The sequence below is a fragment of the Acromyrmex echinatior genome, chromosome 3 (assembly GCF_024713525.1).
Source record: "Acromyrmex echinatior isolate Ae372 chromosome 3, ASM2471352v2, whole genome shotgun sequence".
NCBI lineage: Eukaryota > Metazoa > Arthropoda > Insecta > Hymenoptera > Formicidae > Acromyrmex > Acromyrmex echinatior.
This window is the reverse complement of record NC_141854.1, coordinates 6,507,568-6,530,668: the sequence shown is the minus strand read 5'-3', so window position 1 is coordinate 6,530,668 and position 23,101 is coordinate 6,507,568. Positions and strand designations below refer to the sequence as shown.

General features: G+C 36.7%; 1 protein-coding gene across 1 annotated transcript; it reads right to left on the bottom strand.

The window, feature by feature from the left end:
- Window positions 1–548: 548 nt before the first annotated feature.
- Window positions 549–22,402, bottom strand: LOC105151804 (Remodeling and spacing factor 1). Its single transcript, XM_011065727.2, has 16 exons — window positions 22,212–22,402; window positions 20,726–20,910; window positions 20,433–20,629; window positions 12,874–20,099; window positions 12,571–12,785; window positions 12,174–12,480; window positions 11,919–12,097; window positions 11,580–11,769; window positions 11,226–11,461; window positions 10,735–11,131; window positions 10,106–10,217; window positions 9,634–10,006; window positions 9,524–9,568; window positions 7,804–7,920; window positions 7,637–7,745; window positions 549–5,757 (listed from the first exon to the last, which is right to left on the bottom strand). The coding sequence occupies exons 1-16, from the start codon at window positions 22,354–22,356 to the stop codon at window positions 3,734–3,736; spliced, it is 12,057 nt and encodes a 4,018-aa protein (XP_011064029.1). The 5' UTR covers window positions 22,357–22,402; the 3' UTR covers window positions 549–3,733.
- Between the last annotated feature and the right edge of the window lie 699 nt (window positions 22,403–23,101).

Here is a 23,101-nt window from a genome sequence, read left to right as displayed (position 1 = left end):
TAATTTAAAAATGAGTATAAAAATAAATACAAATAAAAAAGTAAGTATAAGAGCAATACAATTAGCTAAGTATATATCATTACAAAAAGTCTTAAAAAATCCTATAAAAACTTCAAAAATATATAAAATTGATGTTAGTGCAATTGCCTAACGATTAATGCATCCAAAAGTTATGTGCAATAACGATTCAATAAATATATTTAAAAATATATACCGCTAAACGTACTTATTGTCTTTTCATGTAAATTTTAAATCGCATGAAACGGGCTTAAAATGATTAAAATAATCAACGGGATCATAAAGAAACAGAAACTTGATGTGTATAAATATAAGTTTTTGTTAAATATTCATTGCATATTTTTTAATACATTTATGTTTTAGCGTATTTTTTTTACTATTGTAAAATCTTGTTTAAAAGATATTCTTTTAAAAAAGATTTTACAATAGTAAATAGGGTCTATTATATTTTCTATTTTATAAAAATATAATAGGACGAGGCGAAGGATTAGAAAGTAAAAGCGAAAGAAAAGTAAAAAGATTTGACAATATTATTTCAATATATTGAATTTTATTAGAAAATTCTTTTATTTAGGCTACAACATGTAATATAATTGCGTTTGGTCTAGACCCTTATCAAAAGAAAAAGCTAAACTGCACCATGTTTACTATTGTCTTATCGAGCCACTTTGCTAATTTACGCCTCGAGGAAAAAAACTATGAAGACAACGAGAAGTAACTATATGTTTCCAACATTTTCATGCAAATTTAAAAACAAACTACTTATGTCACATTTTATAATGCTCAATTTTCTGACAGTTAGTAACTGTTACGTATCGAAACACGTTCGAAATATTCATTTATATATAAATTTATATGTCAATGTTAGAGAATATTTCGCTAAATGCAATGTCACGCATAAAAATAGATTTAGAAAATGTGCAAAATCTCGAAATTGAATGCAGATATTTCAATATATATATCTATATGTATTATAAAGATATTCTGTACTATCAATGATCTTTACTGATATCTTCATCTTAGCTGAACAATACGCTTGACAATACAAAGAACGATTTAGCGCGCTAGCGAGCTCGATACATTTCTTTGAAAATTCGAGAAAATACAAATTTCACTTTCTCAATTCTCAGATTAATATTAATTTTTTAAAAATACAGGTCACTAATGCGCTGAATCAGTCAAATTTTTAAATAATCATCGCTCCTAATTAATTGCTCATAACTGATGCACATATAATAGAAGGTCGTCGATTAAAAAAAAAATCTCACTGAATATACAATTTCTAATTTGAATAATACTTTATGATTACGAATCATCATCAATATATAAGATCGCAGGTCAATCACTCCTACCCGATTGCACGTTAAAGAAAAAGAAGACAGCAATAATCTTTCATGATAAAGCTGGTTCCTCGAGGCGCAGCCTAAGAACCAGCGGCTCCAAAGACATGCTGTGCCTAAAGAAGAAGACAATAGTGATTGTACATCAAACTGCGTACAATCGATATACATCGTAATAGGTGTAAAAATAATAAAATTAGTGGTAATAAATCCTCTATTACATTATACTGCATGTAGAGTCTGTGTACATGTCTGTGGGTGTTTCATACGTGTATATGTGTGTAACCGTTCGATTCGGTCGCAAAACGTTCAACGTAGTAAAGGAAACTCTCCCAAGCAAGCTAATCCTAAGATAATGTAATATCTTTTTCTTGTTTATTCATATAGCTTCTATTTATATTAGGTATGCATGTACGTGTGATAACTAAACAGATACATGATTTCTTCTTCCGTCGCATGCGGCCACTAGCGGCCTTAACTTCAAAGAGCAGGAGGCTGTCATGATCATCTATAACATTCGAAAAATTGAAACTTAAACTTCACGTTCAGTGAAGTTTACTATCAGCCACCAGTACATTTGCATCTGTCCAATGGACATCTCGATCTATCTCGATTTCCTTCCTGCACTCAAGATTGGCCGATATTCACATACTTGGCCTTAATATGATTATTCGCGTAAGATCGAAAATACATCAAATTTTAATTAGTTACGTATTTTTTTTTTGCTATTAAAAAGAATCAGAATTGACTAGCATTAAAATTAATTAATGTTGTCAAATCGATCCAAAAAAGATTTTTGATAGTCATTTTTTTCAAAATACCCTTCGAACACACATTTATATCGACCGACCATTCTATCTACATTATACTTTGGTGAAAGTAGTTTTTACGTTGGACGAAATCCAGATTCAGATAGACCATATACAACACTTAATGTAAATATCATAGATAAGGATATAGATACTGACAAAGTGGGAGTGCAGAAAGAAACATCAGGTAGTGCGAACGAGTTAATTGTCCTTTAAATCACGCACCATACACACCGATAATAATATAAACTGCTTTTAAATTAAAATTACTTCAAAAAATATAATTATTCCAAATTATATAATTATACGTAATTTATGTTATATTATATAAATAATATATATTATATATATATATATATAATATATATATATATATATATATAATAATAATATATATATAATTCTATTTTTTCTATGAAAGACGACACGATATATATAAAATATTTGCACATGTCTGAATAAATCAAAATCATACAGATGTAGAATTATGTAACTAATGCATGCCATGACATTATAAAATTTCTTCATCGCCAATTACGCTAACAGCTGGTTTTATTAAAATCCATTTTGTTTATTTTTCACATAGGATACATTTAAAGCAGCCTCCTGTTCTTCAATATAACTATATTAATGATTCTCATAGAATTATCAAGTAAAATTTGTAAAATACAATATACTGCCTATTATAAATTCTTAATCTTTTTCTTTATAAATAATTATAGTAATAGTCACACTGTTTGTTAATTTATAATATTCAGATGTCATTCTTTTGAATTAAATTTAAATATTACATTTGTGCCTTTTCCGCACTAATTTTTATAGTATTTTGCATGACTGCATGTGTTGTGTGTATATATAATACATGTAATACATAATCTAAAGGACTTACGGAATATTTACAATATGTACATGTTAATAACGATGTCGTTCAAAACCACTCGATAATTTTTATTCCTTTCTTGTCATTATTAATGATCAAGCTATCATTTTTTTCTTCTTCCACAGGACACACTACCATTTCGCGAAGAATGAATATTTCATTCTCACTCTAAAATTTTCTGGAAATAACTTCATTTGAATTTTCAGCGGATTATAATAATGAATAATGGTAAAAAATGGTTCTGGTCAGATCTTTCACCTTATCATTAGACTAAACGATCGTTATGTCTTCATTTAAAGTTTTTACGATCGTACGTCGTTGCATACAAATCCAATTAAACTGAAAACTAATTACAGAAAAACTTACAACTCTTAAAAAATAGGCTCCGCCATGTTACTATGATTCCATTCGCTCTACACTTGGCCAACCTCTGATTTGCCTCTGGCGGCGTAAGAAGTGCAAGGATTACAGGACAACTGTTTGCTTTAGAGGTCGAAGAGGAAGACTCTAGTTTTATTTCCACGTGATATACGTACTAATATCCTTGAAAAGTTAGATCATCCAAAGTTCATATTCTACTTCGTGCGTCTACGTTACCACTTTTCCCTCTGTAGCAAAAGTTGCGATCTTACCTGGGCACGCTCCCCCTACCTAATGATTTAGGGTTGGCCAAGCTCTCACTCATGCTACGAATCGAGATCGTCCTCTCTCTGGCTACTAAAGTAAGATACCAAGCCGCCAAATTCGCCGGTCCCATGGTCTTCATCATTCGGATGCGATTGCTGCGGTGGCGCCTGAGGCGGTCCTTGAATCGGTGGTTGGTTGTCTGCCGGCGAGGAGAAATGCTCCGAGGGATACGGTGAACTCTGGTAGGCAGCTGCATCGTCCGCTGTAGACATTGGCGGAGGCGGCGGATAGGCACCGTAGTGATAATTAGGTGGCGGAGGCGGATGATACGGTGAAAAATTACCGGGCGGTCGATTGGGAGGTGGTGAAGGTTGCTGCATATTGTGATTTACAGGCGAGGCATTAGTAAACGGCGGCATCTGATGCCTGGGTCCCATAGGATTCTCGGCAAACCTAGCCATTGGTGGACCACTCCGCACATATGGTGGGGGTGGCGGTGGCGGTGTTGGACCACCCTTGGCTAATGGACTACCGGCCGACGGTGGAATCATCGCCGGTCCGCCGGGCGTCAAGGGCGAACTGCGATCTCTATTGGTAATGGAGATCGGTCCGCCACCCGATGGGGATGGGTCCATTGGATGGTGTGGCGTGTGATACATTTGCGGCCCGGGTACTCGCATACGCATTGGTGGCGTACCCGATCTGACCGCAGCAAAATGCGGTGGCATAGATGATTGACCCGCCTGTCTATAAGGGGACGGGATCCTGGCACGTGGTTGCATCTCGTATCCCGTTCGTGGACCGCCCATTATCTGTCCACCAGCGTTGGGTCCACCGAAATATTTGTGACCCATCGCTGCCGCCGCCGCGGTGAATGACTGTGGAGTGTTGGAAACCGGTTGGGACTGAAGCATTCTTGTGATGACGGAAGACTGTTGACCGGGTAGTGATGGATAAACTGGCTGCGAATTTGGCGACTGTGTCGATGGAGGGCCTGGTGTAGGTACGGTACTCGCTGGTGGTGTGGAGGGCGCCGAACCAGATGTACTACTACCTGGCGTAGGAAGAACGTTTGGTATATCATTCTGTTTCATGTCTGAATTCGAGTCAGTACCCATGCCGATCAAACCAACTTCGGCCGCGGCTTTAGCTGCCGCTTCCGCGGCTCTAGCCGCCTCCATTGCAAGAGTCTTCTTGCCTTTACCACGTCCTCGTCGTTTCGGCTTCACTGGAGTGCCATCCGGATTGAAAAGTTGTCCATCCGGTCCAGTCATAAGAGGCATGTGTCCTCCTTCGATGCTCCTATCTGTTTCTGGTGTCAGACCCGTAGATAAGGTACCAGGATTCATGTTGTGTGACATATTACTCATGCCATCCGGCGTGCCAACGCCACCGATGACCGAAGTCGGTGCGATGCCCAGATTTGACGCACCATCTCTGCGCATCTGTTCAGCGAGGATCTCAGCTTTGCTGCGACGTCCACGCTTCTTTTTCTTGGGCACTTCACCGTCCGTTCCCTCGGGTGCGTTGGGATCTCTCTGCCTCTCTGCCGCCAGTATCTCCAAAGCCTTCAAACGCGCTTTCTCCAACTTCTTAGCTTCTCGTTCCTCCTTTTTCTTCTTCTTTGCTATTTCGATTGCCGCTAGCTCCAGCTGTCGACGTCCGTACTCTTCATCCATCATCATCTGCTCGAGCTGCTCATCGTCTAGATCAGCCAGCTCTCCGGCACCAAGACCTGTTAATGAACCTTCAGGAACGTCTCCGGTAAACGAACTTGCTACTGACATCGTCGTGCCTGCCAGTCCTACATTATCTGGAAGATTCTCATCAATTTTAGATGTTATGTCACCAATAGGATTGTCCATAACTGCGCCAATCATGTCTCCATCCATGTCATCCTTCAACTTTTGCTTGCGTCCTCTGTTCTTGCTTCCTGGTTTCGGTCCAGGTTTCTTTCTTTGTTTCGGTATGTCATCAGATAATGACTTACGTTTTGCTGCAGGGCTTTTACTATTACGTGATTTCTTTGTCTTCAATGACTTCTTAAATTTTAGGGCATCCTTCTTAGGAATATAATTATCTCCTAAAACATTCAATTAAGATCTATAATTGTATAATCATTATTATTTATATTTGTAGAACATTAGATGAAATATTTAATAAATTATAGTAATTTTCAGAAATAATCTCTTTTATAATTCAAAAAATGAGTTGTACGTTGTATAATATCAATATCGAACGGCAGTTAAAAATATAAGAATTAATTAAGTCATTAAATCGCTCTAAAATCTTAGTGAACTGTTATTATATGTCAGACATAAGTCATAATAGATAGAAAATTAACAAGAGTATAATAGTTATATGTAAATTAAATAAAATGTATAGATAATGCATTTTTATGAATTTATACTGCTTATATTCTCGTCAATGTATAAAATGAATAAAATTATATTCCTCTTCTAGTCAATTCATAATTAATTTCAGTTATAATTGATATTAATTAGAATATGTTTTAGAAACAACTGGATATTATTATAAAAAACACCTTAATTAAAAAATATAAAAAAATAAACCATCAAACTATATTTAAGGAGAAGTCAGTATAATTCAATTCAAATTTATAAAATTTACAATTTCTGAGACAATTTTGCCATTAGTTGTCAAATGAGATGAATTATATAAGATAAAAAGGTAGGAATAAGTTGAGAGGTAAGGAAAGAGAAAAAATTAGTAAGAGATTTAGGATAGGAAACTGTTTGTTCAACCCATAGTCCTATCTTTTAATATATTTTTAATTGTCAGGGAATAAGGACCCTAAGCTAAATCTTTAGTGCTGAAATAATTCTACGTGAATTTATATATTACATATATGTAATAATCCTTTTTAAACTGCATTCCGAAATTGTTTTCAGTCTTGACGCAAGCCGATTACTGCTACAGTAATATCAAATTAAATCAACAAGCAATTTAATAATTTAATGTTTATACACGTGACCTTTAGCTTGCATACGTCTAAATGTGAGTCATTGCGAAGAATCTTATTAAATTAAAATCTCGATCTAAAGGCTTAAGATGCTTTAATTATATTACGATTTATTTGTATACAATTATAGTTTAAGAACTATATATATGTATTAGGTGTTGGAATTAATTCGTAGCGTTTTACAAGTGATGGGAAGTACTTTCATTAATGTATTTTTTAATGCTCATGTGAAATAAATAACATTCTTTCATTAAAAAACGCTACGAATTAATTCCAACACCTAATAGTATATAGGGTATATCTGAAATAACGTCCATCAAAATAATCATATAGTACGATTTCTAATAAAAAACTGAATTGAAAAGTCCTCTATCGTTTTGCAATTTTCGCAATATTCTTTTTTAGTTACTCAATGAGCAAAATGTCTAAAATCGACATATAAGATATAACGTATAAGACAACTCTTTAAGATATCTTTAAGAAACATCTCCAAAATATTTCACAAAGAACACTGAAAGATATCTTAATTGTCTTATACTTATTTTAGATACATCCTATATAAAAATTCACACAGAATTATTTCATCACTAAAGATCTAGCTTGACCATTATCCTTATTTCTTAATTGTTGTGTAGTCACATAACGGTCTTATTGAAAATTTCATATTGTTTTTAACTGTCATTCGATATTTATTTTATATACCGTACAAAATAATAAATTTTTATTAACATTGATAATAATCTGATTATTCTAGAGTCTGTTTAATTGTTCATCAAATTTTTCATATAAATTTTAATAGTAATAATCACTTAGCTCATAACCTATTATTATTAAATTTTACTTCTGTAAAAATTTGTTAAATATCTTATTTTATTTTTTACTTATTTTGACTTATATGAAAAATTGTTTCTGCTTTGATTATATTATGATTTATTTGAATACAATTATTTTATAAAAAAATATAAAGATGTTATGTTACCTGAATCAGAATCCTTTTCTCCATCATCATTCATATCATCAGCCTCATTCATTACGTACTCATCTTCGCTTTCACCAGTCTTTCTCATCATCAATGCTTTTTTCAGCTCCTATAAAATAATCAGGATTTGGATACACATGATTTCGTTAAAGTTAAAAGTCACATACCTCTTCGCTATCTGACGCCATTTCTTCTCGATAATTGATCTTTCGTCCTCGAGTCCGTCTGCCTAATATTTCTTCTTCTTCTCGTTTGTTTTCATCTGGAAGTCCACCATAAATAATCTGTAAAGAATAAAATTTGATAAAATTAATATTGTTTGAAAATGGATACCTATAATCAAGGTTAGCAATGTTATCTCATAAAAATATCGTTACCATTCTTTTTCCTAAAAAAGTAACTCATTATTGTTACTCGATATTGATTTGCAAAAGTAACTCGTTACTATTAACGTTACTCAAAATATTATGAGTCGTTATTTTTTTATTAATTTTTTTTCTTGACACTGGATGACTTTTAGGCGACACACATCGACACAGAGTCGAACACAGTGCTTTCCAACAACGACACGTCACGGCACAATTGGACACAGTAGTTAGGATGCTTTCCGTCAAGACTTTTAGGCGACACACATCGACACAGTAGAAAAGCATAGTCGAACTTTGGTTATGGTTACCAATTTTCGGTTGGCACTTTAGAGTATTTCCATTTTACACATAGGGTACGAAATAAGAAGTACGTACATAAGTCATCTGGATCATTTTAATGTAAAAAATTGTACCTACGCATAAAATTATTATCCAACAAGAGACACAGAAGTGACACGGTATGACACGGCAAATCGTTACATCCTTGTTGTTCGTCACTGTTAAACAAGGATGAGGTGATCGCTGTGTCGTAGATGGAAAGCACTTACTATTAGCGTTTTCGACCCGAGTTTGCACTAACCTGGGTTGAAGTAATGATGCTTCGTGCTCTCCTATTGGTAGAGCGTGTCAATCAATAGCGAAGCATTTTCTAACCCAAGTTGGTGCAAACCCGGTCGGGCCGAAAATGCTATAATAGAATATTATAGTGTTTTTCATTGGCAAAACTTGTGCGCACTCAGCGCACATTAAAGCCATTGTACACTACTCTAATCTGAATATAAAAATGAGATATCTCGATTGATAAAACGCCTAAAGTATATTTTATCAAATAGCGTAATAAAATGTATTGAGGATTTCGCAATTTAACTCGTTTCTAAATTTTTATTAAACAGACATCTTTATGTCGATTTGTGTTACAACGGCTTTTTATTAAATATACATTTTTATGTCAATTTGTATTGCAACAGCTTTAAAGCCTGAGTGCGCACTAACTCTGTCAATGAAAAACGCTATTATATGCAGATTTTTGCGATAAATATAAAAAAGATATCAAAATTCTCTTTTAATAGAAGAATAAAGCTCAAAAACTGATATATATATATATATAGAGGTGTGTGTGTGTGTGTGTGTGTGTGTGTGTGTGTGTGTGTGTGTGTGTGTGTGTGTGCGTGTGTGTGTGATATAAGTATTGTCTTTCTTTTATCTCTCTTTTAATAGAGGAATAAAGCTCAAAAATTATTAATGTACATACACGCACGCACACATATATTTATTAGTTTTTGAGCTTTATTCCTCTACTAAAAGAGAAATAAAAGAAAGGTAATAGTAATAATTTCATTAGTTACTTTTTTCGACAACGAATATAATTCTGAGTAACTGCGTTACTCAGAAGAAAATGTAACATCGTTATCCATTTTACACCGAAAAAAGTAACTTGTAATGCTAACGACGTTACAAATAACGTTACTCGCCAACTCTGCTTATAATCAATTAAATAAAGATATGAAATTATACATACTTTTCGTCTAATACCAGGAGCTTTTTTCGGTTTAGGCACAATATCCTAAAAAAATAACATTAAATATTAACATTAAATATTGTAACAATAGTTAATTAAAATGTATTTACCTTTTTGATTTTTTGAATCGGTACTATTTCTGACGGCTGCTGAATTTGTGGAATCGGGACATCTGAAGCAGCAGCAGTTGCTGCTACTGTTGCTGCAGCTGTTGGTTCTTCTTGTAATCTATCATCTTTTATTTCAACATTGCCTTCGCCTAAAGAAGTTTCAAAATTTTCTTGTTTATTAACGTCCATTATCTCATTTAGAGTGGTATTGAAGTCTTGTAAATTAGGTTCACATTGTGCTTCAATTTTCGGTTCATCTTCTTCGTCATTTTCGCTCTGATTGTCAGATTCTATTATACGTTTTCTCTTTTTTTTCTTTTTGCCCTTTGTTTTAGGTACGGTCCTAACTCTGGATGTTGATATTGTTCTGCTTCTACAATAATTTCAAAAATAATATTTTAAACATTTTTCTGTATAATAATGTTTTTAATATATTATTTTTAATATATATTATATATTACGCATTTCGTACTTTTTCTTTCTCTGCCTCCACGAATTATCGCTATCTTCACTATCCGAATCTCCCCATATGGATCGCGATTTCTTTCTCTTTGGTCGAGCACTCTCGTCACTGTCATCGTTAACTAAACAAAATTTATTTAAATAATTTTTTAAAATTTTACTTTAAAATTATAATCGAATATTTTATTATGAAGATTAATGTAACTTAAATGATATAAATTACTGTATTTCAAAAATTCTGTATGTCTATTTTAATTTTTTAAATTGTATTTCTATAAATAAAATGCATAAATGATAATCATTTATTGACAAATAATTTAAAATTTTCAGATAAAAATTTAATTATTTATGTAAATTATACAATTAAATTAAACAATATTTATGTAACAAAATATTTGTATAAAATCCAAATATGACATATGGTTTCATGTAAAAATAGTCAATTGTAGAACAAATTCCACGGATTCAATCTTTATTCTTATCCCTCTTATAGCTTAATTTAAAAAGTTAATTAAAGGTTTTTTGAGTGAAAAAAAAATGAAATTATTATAATCGGTTTCAGGAATAAATTAATAAATACACATAGAATATATATACAGATATTAAAAAGTAGAATAAAGTTTCATTGTCAAAACTTACTAAAATCATCATCGTAGGCCCTAGTCATGCGCGCCCTAGTAGATCTTCTAACAGGTCGCGAATCGCCCTTTCTACCACGTCGTTTCACATCGGCAAAGCTGTCATCAGATGATGTGATATGATCATCAAAGTCCTCCTCTTCTTCGGAGCTTGTACCCTTGAAATCTTCGTCACTATCCGGATCGTCTTCACTGCTTATGTCAAGACTATTCAGTTTCCGATGTTTTTTACGTGCTAACAATCGTATTTTGTTTCTAGCAATCGTATTTTGTTCCTCTTCTATGTCATCGATCACATCTTCATTCTCAATCTTATATTCTTCATCACTTTCTTTTTCCGGTTTTGATTCCGTATCATCCTTGTCCTCTTCTAACTGCGTCATCTTTAACGCTTCAGCCTGTAAAATAAATAAATGTAGCATATTACGTCTGATAATACATATTACGTTTCTATTTTATTTATTATATCTATTTATAATTATTTCAACCTACCTGTGCCTCTTCCTTTTCCGCGTTAACAATCGTTGCAATATCCTTGCCTCTTCCTTGATTGCCAGCACCTTGAACTGCTTCAACTTCATCTTGAATTGCGGCATTAATCATATCATCATATTCATTAAACTTGTAGGTGCTGGCGCACCGACGTTCTCGTAACTGATAAACTGGTTCACTTTCCTCGCTACTCGATATCTCGGAACTGGTGCCCGACGAAGAAGATTCTGAAGATTCTACAAAAATAAATTAATATCGCATATATTATAGTAATACATGATAATATTAATTAATATAATGTCATGTTATTTAAAAGAACTTAAACAAACACAATATAAAGCACATGATATTCACCGTTGTCTGATTCTTGACTGGATGCTTGCGATCCTTTCGATCCGTGTTGTGTTTCGCCTTTATGAAGTACATTATCCAAACTTATGCCGACAAAAGCCAATCGTTTCTTTCGTAGCACTTCATTGTCGTGTCTTTTTGTTACCTGATCTAGTGTTTTTAGACTGTCCCGTAATTTGGTCACCAATAAAGTCTTGAAAGATAATTTTATTAAGTTACATTTATACACATATATAAAAACTTTGTGAAAAATGTACAATATTTATGTATTTATGTGCGAACAATTTACAAAATAATTATACAAAAATAATAGAAGATTATATAAAGAAAATATAAACTTACATGTTGGCACGGAGGGCAGAACCAGTCGCCTTCAGGTATAAGCATAAGAGCTGGCCTGAGACAAGAGCAATGCCAACCTTTATCGCAAGAATCGCACAAAAGAATCCATTCGGGATGATCAGCCTTGCCACATTTTTGACAGGCATATTCATCCTCAGCTTCCTCGACATCACTTTGGGCTAATGGAAGATAGATATAATAGAATAGTCGAATAAGAGTCCCATTATATAAATTTCTCTTTAGCAAATAACTTACCCTTTTGAGCTGTTCTAGCACGTCTTAAAGGTTGAGGTTCATGATCCTTTTCGAGGTCACTCTCAGGAGAAAATTCATGATCACTTTTAAATAATAAAGATCCTTCACTTTCCATATCTTCGTCCATATCCTCTTCTTCATCTTCATTATCATTCTCTTCGTCACTGCTAGATCCAGATGAACTCTGCCATGGGTTTGCTTCGTTAAATTTAGCAAGCATCTTCTTTTTCTTCCTCTTTCGACGTCTCTTTTTAGATTTTTTCTCCTTTTCAATTTCTTTTATGATAACTTCCTCCTCGCTTTCCGGCTATGCGATACATAAGATATGTAACATTATATAAGACATGTAATATTATATAAATTACAGTTTTTCATATGTTTATCATAAAACAATTACCTTCTGCTTTTTTCTTTTTTTCTTTTCTGATTCTTTTTTCTCTTCTATCTCACGCATAGATTCCTCCTCGATTCTACGCCTGTCTGCTTGTTCCTTTATTTTCAACTGCGCTATTCTTCTTGATTGCCTAACAGGCGTTTCATCCTGTGCTGTTACTGGTGTTTCCGTCTCCAATGAGATATCTCTACCTATTTCTAAGCCTAAGACCATTTTTCCTGTAAAAAAAATTTTTTTCAATTAACAGACTTTCACAAATACTGCAAATCCCATATTACTATACGTATGTATAGTATGTATACTTACGTTTTTTTCGTTTCTTCTGTGCTGTATTTAAAGCATCGTTAGGTGTTTCATCAGGGTGAGTACCAGGCGACGTCTGATCGCCCTGAAATTCTGCGAGTTTTGGCCGACTTGGACGTCCACCACCTCGGAAACCACGCCTCTTTCTACCCCTAGGACGACCCCTAATCTTTTTGTCGTTTGTCGATGTTTGCATAATATTCGGATCACCACCGCTGCCCTCTTTATTCGCGTGCTCCGCTACATTATCAGGATCACATTTCACAGCCTCATCCTCGGAGCTTACCGCCACTCCACGACTTTCCTCGATAGACTTTCGTAATTCTTTATCCGGCAAACGTTTTGCGCGTAACTTCATCCTTTTGCCACCCATTATCTCTTCATCTTCTTGCTTCGCTGCTCCATCCTCGGAATTCGATTCATGAGCGCTGTTTCGCCGCTTTCGCGAGATCTTTGGCGTTTCTGTAGTGCTGTCCAATTTCCATCCTTCATAAATCAAATCAGATGCCGACTTTACGCGAATACTTATCTTAGAAGTGTCAGACGGATCTTCGGTAATATTCTTTAAAGCGTCATCAGTACATGCTAAGGGATCTGTTTCTTCCGATACATTAAAAACATCTTCATTATCCACGCCTGTCGAATCATTAGAAGCTTCAGAAATATTTTTCATCTCGATGTCCTGAATTTCGGAAGATTCTTCCCTTTCCGTAGTTTCTAAATCGACCTTCTTCGAATCTTCAGCAATAGCCATGGAATCATTTACTATATCGAAATCATTTTGAAACAATTGTGTTGTAGAGATCGTTGATCTCGTTTCATCCTCAGTTTGTAATTTTAACTTTTCGGCCTCATTGACGGTATCTAAAGTCTTAGGCAGTTGTATATCGGAATCTGTTAAATTTCCCAGCGTCTTATCATCGGCGGTTTCCATATACGGAGGCTTAGATTTTAACGGAGGAACATCTTCTATATCTGAGGCATCGATCAGCCTCTTACTAGCTTCTTTCTTTGGATCAGATTTTACAGTACCAATTTCTGAAATAATCTTCTGAGCGGAAAATGTCGTCGATTCATTATTTGCATCTGAAGGCTCATTCTTATCAAAATTTTCTGTAATCTTATTTACATTCATGTTTATACTAAAAGGCTCATTTTGATTGTTGCAACTGTCTAAGTTATTAACATTGTCCATCTTCGTGGACATTGAATTTGAATTATACAAGGCATCCAAAGACGTGCTTCCTTCTAAACTTGCACTCTCAGTTTTCCACGTGTGTGATTTATCCACATCTAAAGTACTATCCAACTTTGCTAGCATAATACCTGATTCTGTTTGAATTAATGGTAAATTCACCTCTTCCATGAACGGTTTAGTCAAACATTCTTCTTGCGACTTCTCGTCCCATTTATTGTCTTCATTACCACGGTCGAGATCTTCTTTAAATCTTTTGCACGGAATAGGCAATTCCTCAGAATTAAGTTCATTTACACTTTTCGATTTTGCGATATTCTCGATATCTAAATTGACATCTAATTTCTCGGCAACATTTTTTGCTTGCTCTGTTATATGAAGTACGTCAGTCACTTGATTGTCTGCAGTATTACATTCCGTGCTTTCTCGAATAAGCGAAACCTTTGTGCTTTTGTTTGCATCGCTTTCGTTGAAATCATTTTCAGATATTAAACAATCTGCCTTTTCCGTTGTCTCAAGAATATCTCGAGTGGCTTGCATCTCGACTATTTTCGTATTATCAATCGAATTGTTGAGATATTCTCCATTTTTCTCGCTATGACCGATAGTCATCTCAAAACTTTTGTTTTGAAGAGATTCAGTTGTCTCCTGAATCGTGACCGGAACTACTGAAAGCTTCGTCACATCTGACACTTTAGAATTATCAGTAGTAGAAATATCCTGAATATTCGTTTCCTTTTGAAGTTCATCCTTATTTAAAAGCATTGTTGATTGATCAGAACGATATTCAAAGTTATTGCAGGCAGATTTGACTTGTGTTTCGTCGACACATTTTTGTTCTTTAATTTTTATATCTTGTTCTGTGACTATATCTTGATTCAATACTTTCGTTTTTGAAGGTTCTAATTGTTGTTTGGTAGACGCTGGTTCTTGAGGCACATCAGAAACTAAATTTGTGTCGTCGATATCTTTTTCTTTATCAAATGATTTTTCGTACTGCTCTTCATCCGTTTTTTGCTCTATCGAGGCAACAGTACAATCTTTAGACTTTATTTGTGTTACATCAGATTCGAAAACATTATCGCTACCATTATCATTGGAATCGCTATCATAATTCGCAACTAGTGACTGTTTGTTAACATTCACGATCTTTACTTGTGATTCCTGAGAAATTATATCTACAGTGTTTGTTTCCGATTGTTCGACAGTTGCAGTTGTATCTATCTCTGATTTTTTGTTTGTAACATTTTCAGCAACCTTTTCACTTACATTAATTTTACAGGCCTCCGCAACCATCGTATCTTGTTGATCAGTGTTACAAGTTTTATTCTCGTCTTTTACGGTCAATTCTTTAAGATCATTAGAAGCTCTGCTCTTTGCATCAATTTCAGATTTCTCTTTTTCCAAGATTTCAGTTTTCGTCATTGCTAAATCAATTTCAGACTGACAAGATTCATGTGCAATATTCATAAGAACTGGAGTTTCTTTCTCAAATTCTTTTGATTCTTGCATTGTATTTTCTCGCATTGTATCTTCTCGCATTATATCTTCTCGCATTGTATGTTCTTGCATTGTAACTTCTTGCATTTTATCTTCTTGCATTTTATCTTCTTGCATTATATTTTCTTGTGTTATATTTTCTTGTATTGTAATTTCTTGCGTTGTAACTTCTTGCGTTGTAACTTTTTGCGTTGTATCTTCTTGCATTGTATCTTTTGGCGTTGTATTTCCTGATTTTTCATCATTCGTTGCAGTCTCCTCATTTTCTTTATACGATTCATTCGATTCAGACACACGATCATCTATAACCATCTCACCATTCGAATCTTGATCAATGCAAGAACTGGGATTTTCAGAAACATTGTCCGCGTACTCGCTTGTAGACTGAACTAAATTAGATGAGCTTATTTCTTTCATAGTTTCGACACTACCAGACTGTTCACAAATATTCGTTTCAGGCACCGTTACAGGCGAAATATTGAACGTAGAAGGCTTATCAGTATCAGACGAAGTATTTTCACCTTTTTCATCATCTATTTGCACAGGTTCACTCTCTTGAGATGAAGAGTCTTGTGCAGAGGCATCGTCTGAACTGCTTATAGTAGGAACTACATTGTGTTTATCACTTTCTCGAACCGATTCCGAACTAGTCACAGAACTTTCAGGAAGATGTGTTTCAGAATGTATACCGAACACAGTATCATTAACTTGCACATCATTCAATCCTTTAGATTTAATTTCTTCAGAATCACCTGACCCATCATCGTGGATTCCTACATCAGATAATGCATCAGTTCTTTCGCTATTCTTATCATAGTTAACACACAACGAGTCAGCATCAGAACCAGTCAGGCCTTTCATTTTCTCATTGTCCGTGTCAGTTGAATGATCTTCCTGGCCATCGATTTCGGAGAAATTGTCATTCTTGTCACTCTGCTTGTCACAATTCTCTCCCATGGAATCTAGATCGTTTTTTTCGAGCCTGTTTGCTTCTTGATAACTCGTAGATTCCACTTCATTTATGGAATTCGAATCTAATGGTTCGTTCGACTTGTTAACGTCTTCGAATTCCCTGAGATCAGCTAGCTCTGATTGCGAATTTTGTGTAAGTGGCAATAGAGACGAATGCGCCATTATCTCGGATTCAATTCTGTTTTGTTCTTCCTTACAAACATTTGTACTATCGGATTGATAATCATTCTCGTTTTTAGAGTCTTCGGCCAGTAGTTTATCCTCTTTATCATCCAATAGCTGTGATGTCATATCATCCGATCTTTTAAAAGAATCTTCTTGACTCTCTGTACTTGCAAGATTTTCAGAATTGATAGACTGATCGCATTGCGATTCGACAATCCCACATTCTGTTGACTGAACATTGGATTCGCTATTCGAATTGATTTTAATTGAATCTTCTTCAGTTACACTTATGTTATTAATACTTTCAGTTACCACTTCTGACATAGGACTTGTATGCAATTTTGTGCAATCATTCTCTCCCATTTTTTTATTAATACAAATAGATTCTTGCACACTGGACTCTTTGCTCGCTTGTATTTCAACTTGCGCGACAGATGAACTAGCAACATTGTACTCGGACACGTTTGGATCTATTGAGCTATTGGGCGTCAAAGTTTCTTCCTTTGTTTGATCCCATGTATTACTTGGCGCTTCAATTTTTTCGATATCTTTGCTATTATTTCCACATAAAACGCTGTCAGATTCCAAGGTAAACACATCTGATTTCAACGAATTATTGTTTGTTTGCGTCAAATCAAAATCTTCCGTCTTGTACGAATAAACAGTATCATCTGCTGACTTCGATGAAGATACGCATTCATATTGCACAGTGTCCGTTTTATCGTGAATGGACGTAGTCAGACTTTGTTCCGATTGAGATCCTAATTCATCGGATTTCGAAGTGTACGAAATGCAATTGGGACCAAAAAAAAATCTCGGCGGAGATGCAGCTGCTGGTTTGCATTCGTTATTCGTTATTTCGGGAATATCTGATTCGCGCGAAACCACGCTATTCAAATCAAATAAATTTTGTGTAATGGCTGAATCAGTCGTAGGTTCAGGATCTGTACATGGTTCAGGTTCTTGCAAAGTATCTGCTTGGCACGACGATATCGACGAGTCGCACTGCACAGGCTCTTGAAGTATACAGTCTCTTTCCTGTTTCGTCGTACTTATATTTTCCGAACTTACGTCGGGCACTTGTAATTTAACACTATCTTCGATAGCGTCACTGTCTGTGTTTACAAGGTTATCTACTTTAACGCTTTGATCTACATCAGCGGAATTCTCGTGTCTAGTTTTGGTCGATTCGGCATCCACATTCAGCAGCTTCTCTTCCACATTATCACGCTCGTGATCATCTGTATTTTTCTTCACTGATATGTCTCCTTCATTTGATATGATACTACTGTCACATTCTTTCTTCTCTTCTGGTTTTCCCACGTCCCACCTGGACAACCTTTTGACAGGACCGGTTGTACTTTTAGGTATTATCTGGACGCCTAACGTGTGCTTAAACTTTGGCTTTTCTTGTATAGAATCTACTATTTGACAATTATCGTTTACGCTTACATTAGACTGTGGATAATTTCTATTTAATTTTACAGGGGTTTTGTTCGACAGTATCGAACCCGTAGATATCTCGTCTTCAGTTAAAACCTTATTCTGCGACAGCGCCGTGGTAGCTGAGTCAGGTTCAGTTTTTGATTCGTTGCTTTCTTTATTGTCAGTAGGCGCGTCGTCGCCGGGATTACCCGTCCCGCACTCCGCGCCGGAACCTTCGCCGTAGAAAAAAGTTGTCGGTTCCTCTATAGCCTCTCCAACAATGGGATTTATTGCGTCGCAGTCACTGCCAGATCCCTCGCCTTGAACCATCATTATAGGCTCCTCGATAGCCTCACTCACCTCGTCTCTCCAGTTGCCACTTATCATCGGTCTCTTGTCTATAGAGCCTCTGATTGGAATTACATCCGCTCTTATCCTCTTCAGCATATCTTGCTGTATATCATCATCCTCTATAGGACGTTTCAGTGGTGCACTGTTCATCCTCAGCGTCGTGATCTTGCTGGGATCGGAAAGTATCGCATAGCTTGGTAATCTGTGCTCGTCCTTGGCAGGTAATCTAGCTGTATTATGATACGGCGTCTCGTAGGTGGTAAATGGCATTTGTCTCTTGCTCAAATCAGCCACCATCACATGATTACGTAACATTACGCTACGCGCATCGTATGGCATATTCGACATTTCTGGTTTATTCACCTTCTTCGTACTCAGATCCATTTCTCGATGCTGGAAATCTTGCGTCCTGTAACCAGGAGAAGGCAAATCCATTGTTTTTCCCAATTTTCGACTAGAAAGATCAATTCCAGAGAAATCCACCGGTCTATTTTGCTCATTTGCGTTTTCCCAACCACGCGGTGACGTTGACAAGTCTATGCCTCTATGACTCCTGTGCGTTGCCGACTTTTCGGATTGATTTCTCGCGCAAAAATCTTGTGGCAGCCTATCATCCTCTCCGTTTACCATATTTCCCAACATACTACTAGATCTTGCTAAAGTTTCTGCAATCTTTTCCAGCGATTTCGGCCCGCTTGGCTTGTCCAATTTCTCTGACTGTATCCTTACAAGATTTGCAGCTAATTGGTCGATTGGTTTGATGGATAGTTTACTGTGCCCCACAGAAATGGAATCTGTAGTCGAGAAAGATAAACTGTTCTTGCTAGACAATTTCTCAAGGGCCTTTATTTCGTCGGAAGGACCGTGTTTCTTCATCGCGTTTAAGGGCGCGATAACAGATGTCGGACTTACTAACTTTTCTTCTGGCGGCTGCTTCAATTCCGCAATATTTACTAATTTCAATGGAGACGAAGTAATAACAGGCGTTTCTATAGATTTTAACGGCGCCGATTCTTCAACTTCAGTTTTTATAACACCGGTCTGCTTGTGTATTATTGAAGGTTTGCTTTCTGATATCAAGAAAGCGGACGTTTCATCAGTAGCCTCTCTGTGGCTCGCATCTTCCAATTTTGCATCCACTTTCATGTTTAGCGTCTTTAAATTAGTCGCCGACGAAGATGAATCATTTGTACACCTTGATTCTGTGCTCGGAGTTTGTACCATTTCTTGAGAATCGTCTTCCTCCGTAATCTGCTTGGAACTTTCATCATTCGTCATATCTTCTTCTTCCGCATCAATATCTTCTTCTTCATCAACGTCTTCTTTTTCAGTTTCATTAATGATAGCATTCTGAACTTGATCTTGATCCTGGTCTTGATCTTGATCATGCTCTCGTTCATCCTCTAACTCATCACTTCTACCGTTTGGTAGCTGCTTCATTTCGTGAACGCCGTTTTCTTGCACAACTTCGTCTTCTAAGCTTGGAGACGTTGTTACTTGTCCAGTGTCAATTATAGGTTTCTCAGAGATTTCCAAACTGTTGCTATCCTCATTAATTGGTATAGCTCCGATTTCGCCATTTGACAAGGTACTTATGAGATTAACAACACCTTCTCGATCCCTATTATAAATAACATATACATTGATAAATATAAAGAATAAAATAATAAATGACAATACAAATAATAATAGCTTATTAATAAGCATATTAATAAAAATAACAGTTTAGCTTTTGTTAATATTTAACTTACAATTTTATATATATATATATATATATATATTAGGTGTTGGAATTAATTCGTAGCGTTTTTTAATGAAAGAATGTTATTTATTTCACATGAGCATTAAAAAATACATTAATGAAAGTACTTCCCATCACTTGTAAAACGCTACGAATTAATTCCAACACCTAATATTATTATAATTATATATATAGTATATAAGACAGACTTACTGAGCTACTAATTCCCAATTCTCTTCATCTAAATCTTCTCTATAAACTCTTATGTTGCATTCTTCATCCAGTTGACACCAGTACGCTAATCCACTTTTGTCCCTTCCTAAAGGTTCCACACGCAACTCGTTAGCTGCCAATTTGTTTACTTCATTCTTAAACTTTTGATTTAAGTCAAATTGTGTTTCCAATAATACCTAAAACAGAAAAAGTATTTAGTATTATATATAAGATAAATTAACTATTTGATCCTACAGACAGACAAGAAGAAAATATAATTATATGATTCATACTTTAAGTAAACGCAGTTTAACAGCAATACGAGCTTTCTTGTAACCGAAACGTTCAAGTTCCCATCCATCCTGGTTAGAGTACGTGTGGCAAAACTTGACTAGCGCTCTTTCCCACTTTTCTGGTGACACGGATTTACGTGTTTTTCGCAACAACTTGATGTGCAGATCTATTAATTCTTGCGACACTAAAAAAATATAAATTTATAAGAAACAAAAGAGAAATAATCATATATATATATATATATATATATATATATATATATAATATATATATATATATATATACTTTTTTACTCACGTATTACACATACATATACAATTAGCTTCCAAATTACAAAATTTTATTGTCAACATAGTTATGAATTTGTATGAATTTGTATGCTTATCAATATATATGTATTTAAATCTCCGATAAGATATTTATTAAAATAATATACTTAATATATAAAATAATTTAAATAAAACCAAATGATGGAAAAAACATTACTCAAAAAAATACATTTTTCCAAATTTAAATTAAATTTAAGATGCTATAGATAAATACTTCGAACCTAAAGCGTAAATTATAAATAGAAATCCGAATAATGTGAGAAAAAATTGAGTACTTTGTTTACGTATTCTAGTTAAAGAAGGGAAACAATCGTCGACGAATTCTGGAGCGCTTAAATCGGTATCAATCAATGATGTTTCCCCAGAAATTGGAGCGGAGCAGCGTAAGCGCGTTGCTTGTAAACTCGTAATCACGTGTAACCGACAAGCTGACAAGGTGGCAGCACGCGGCGGAACAACAACGTGAAACCCCCCCGTATCTCTCGGCTGTATCTGTCAATAGCAACGCTTCGCGGAGGGAACGTGTTATTAGACCGTTCAGGTCGGCGCGAAACCGCGCGGAACGCGAGGGAGGGACGCGTAGAGAGGGACGGTCTGTAAGTTACCTATACCGATATCTCGCGCCAAACCGCTCGCACACACCAAAACAAAAAGTAACGGTGGAGTCGGCGGTGGCAACGGCGGTGGCGGTGGCGACGATGACGGCCACCCGTTCCCACTGTCCGCCGTTCTTGCTCCTCGAAGGAAACGAGAAAGCGAAACTGCTTCCTCCGCCGGAACGAATCAATTGACGGATGAAGACAAAACGAACGAACGAGGCCTTCGCAGTCGAAGCGGAGACGTACGAAAGAAACTAATAGTACGCGCTTAGACGACTGGCCTCTCGCGGGGGCGGGTCGCTGTCGTTCCCTCTCGCTTCCTCCCGCGCACCTCCTCGCGCATTCCATCTCTCTTCCCCTCACCGTCTAGCGGCGCATATACAACATCGTGTCTCTCTTTCTTTCTCTCTCTCTCTCTCTCTCTCTCTCTCTCTCTGTCCCCCCCTTCCTCCCGCGCGCGCGAGAGCACGTACACACAAGTGTAGAGAGAGAGAGAGAGAGAGAGAGAGAAAGAGAAAGAAAGAGATGGATAGATACAGACTGGAGCAAAGACTCACCTTCTTGCGTATTCTCGAGCATCTCCTGGAGCCGAGCGATGTCCGGATAGATGATGCCGCAGGACTTGCCGAAGCAGGCGAGAAATGAGCAGATCACCGCGAAATTTGGGTCACTCGCGCAAGAGGCTTCGTTATCGGACGCCATTTTTCCGACCGCTTCTCGCCGTTGGGCCCCGTCGCCACCGCCACCGCCGCCACCACCGCCGCCGCCACCGCCGCCGCCGCCGCCGCCGCCGCCGCCGCCGCCACCACCACCGTCACCGCCGTCGTCGCCGCCGTCGTTGCAATCGTCGTCGCCACCGCCGTCAAAGCAGGCGACACACACTATTATGTTAAACCGCCCGATTCGCCGTGTATCCCATTTTCCCCACACACGGAGCAGCCGCCGATCACCAGTGCCAATAATGTCAACACTAACACCACCAGCGACAGCAATAACACAGGAGTAGCAGCAACGTAACGTGACAAACTGCGTGCGCGCGCGCGCGCGTGTTTAATCGGACCGGCACCGTCAGCAGGTAGTCAGTCGCCGGGCGTCCCGATGCCGACGCTTCCCGCTTCCTCGCCACTCTCGTCCTCCTTTATCTCGTTGAGATGCGCCCTCACGCTCGCTCCGTCTCTCCGTCTCTCGCTTCGCGCGTCTCCTCTCCTCTACCTGCCACTACCGCGCGGACGAGGCCGATGAGGGACGCAAGAGAGAGAGAGAGAAAGAGAGGAGGGAAAGGGGGGAGTGGAGCGGAGGGATCACAACCACACGCTCGGTGAGAGAGAGAGAGAGAGAGAGACGGAGGTACTCTCTCCTCCGCCCTCTCTCGAGAACGACAAGCGAAAAGAAGCGGCGCCGCCACTTCTGCCTTTCTCTCTCTCTCTTTCTTTCTTTCCCTCTTTCT

What these genes read in the sequence shown, in the direction of transcription:
- LOC105151804 (XM_011065727.2), bottom strand. Translation starts at nt 22,356, where the DNA reads ATGGCGTCCGATAACGAAGCCTCTTGCGCGAGTGACCCAAATTTCGCG. An exon ending in TCTGCCCTCCGTGCCAACAT is followed by an intron (nt 11,770 to 11,918) that starts GTAAGTTTATAT and finishes TTATCTTTCAAG; the next exon opens with ACTTTATTGGTGACCAAATT. An exon ending in CTCCTGGTATTAGACGAAAA is followed by an intron (nt 7,921 to 9,523) that starts GTATGTATAATT and finishes TATTCTTTACAG; the next exon opens with ATTATTTATGGTGGACTTCC.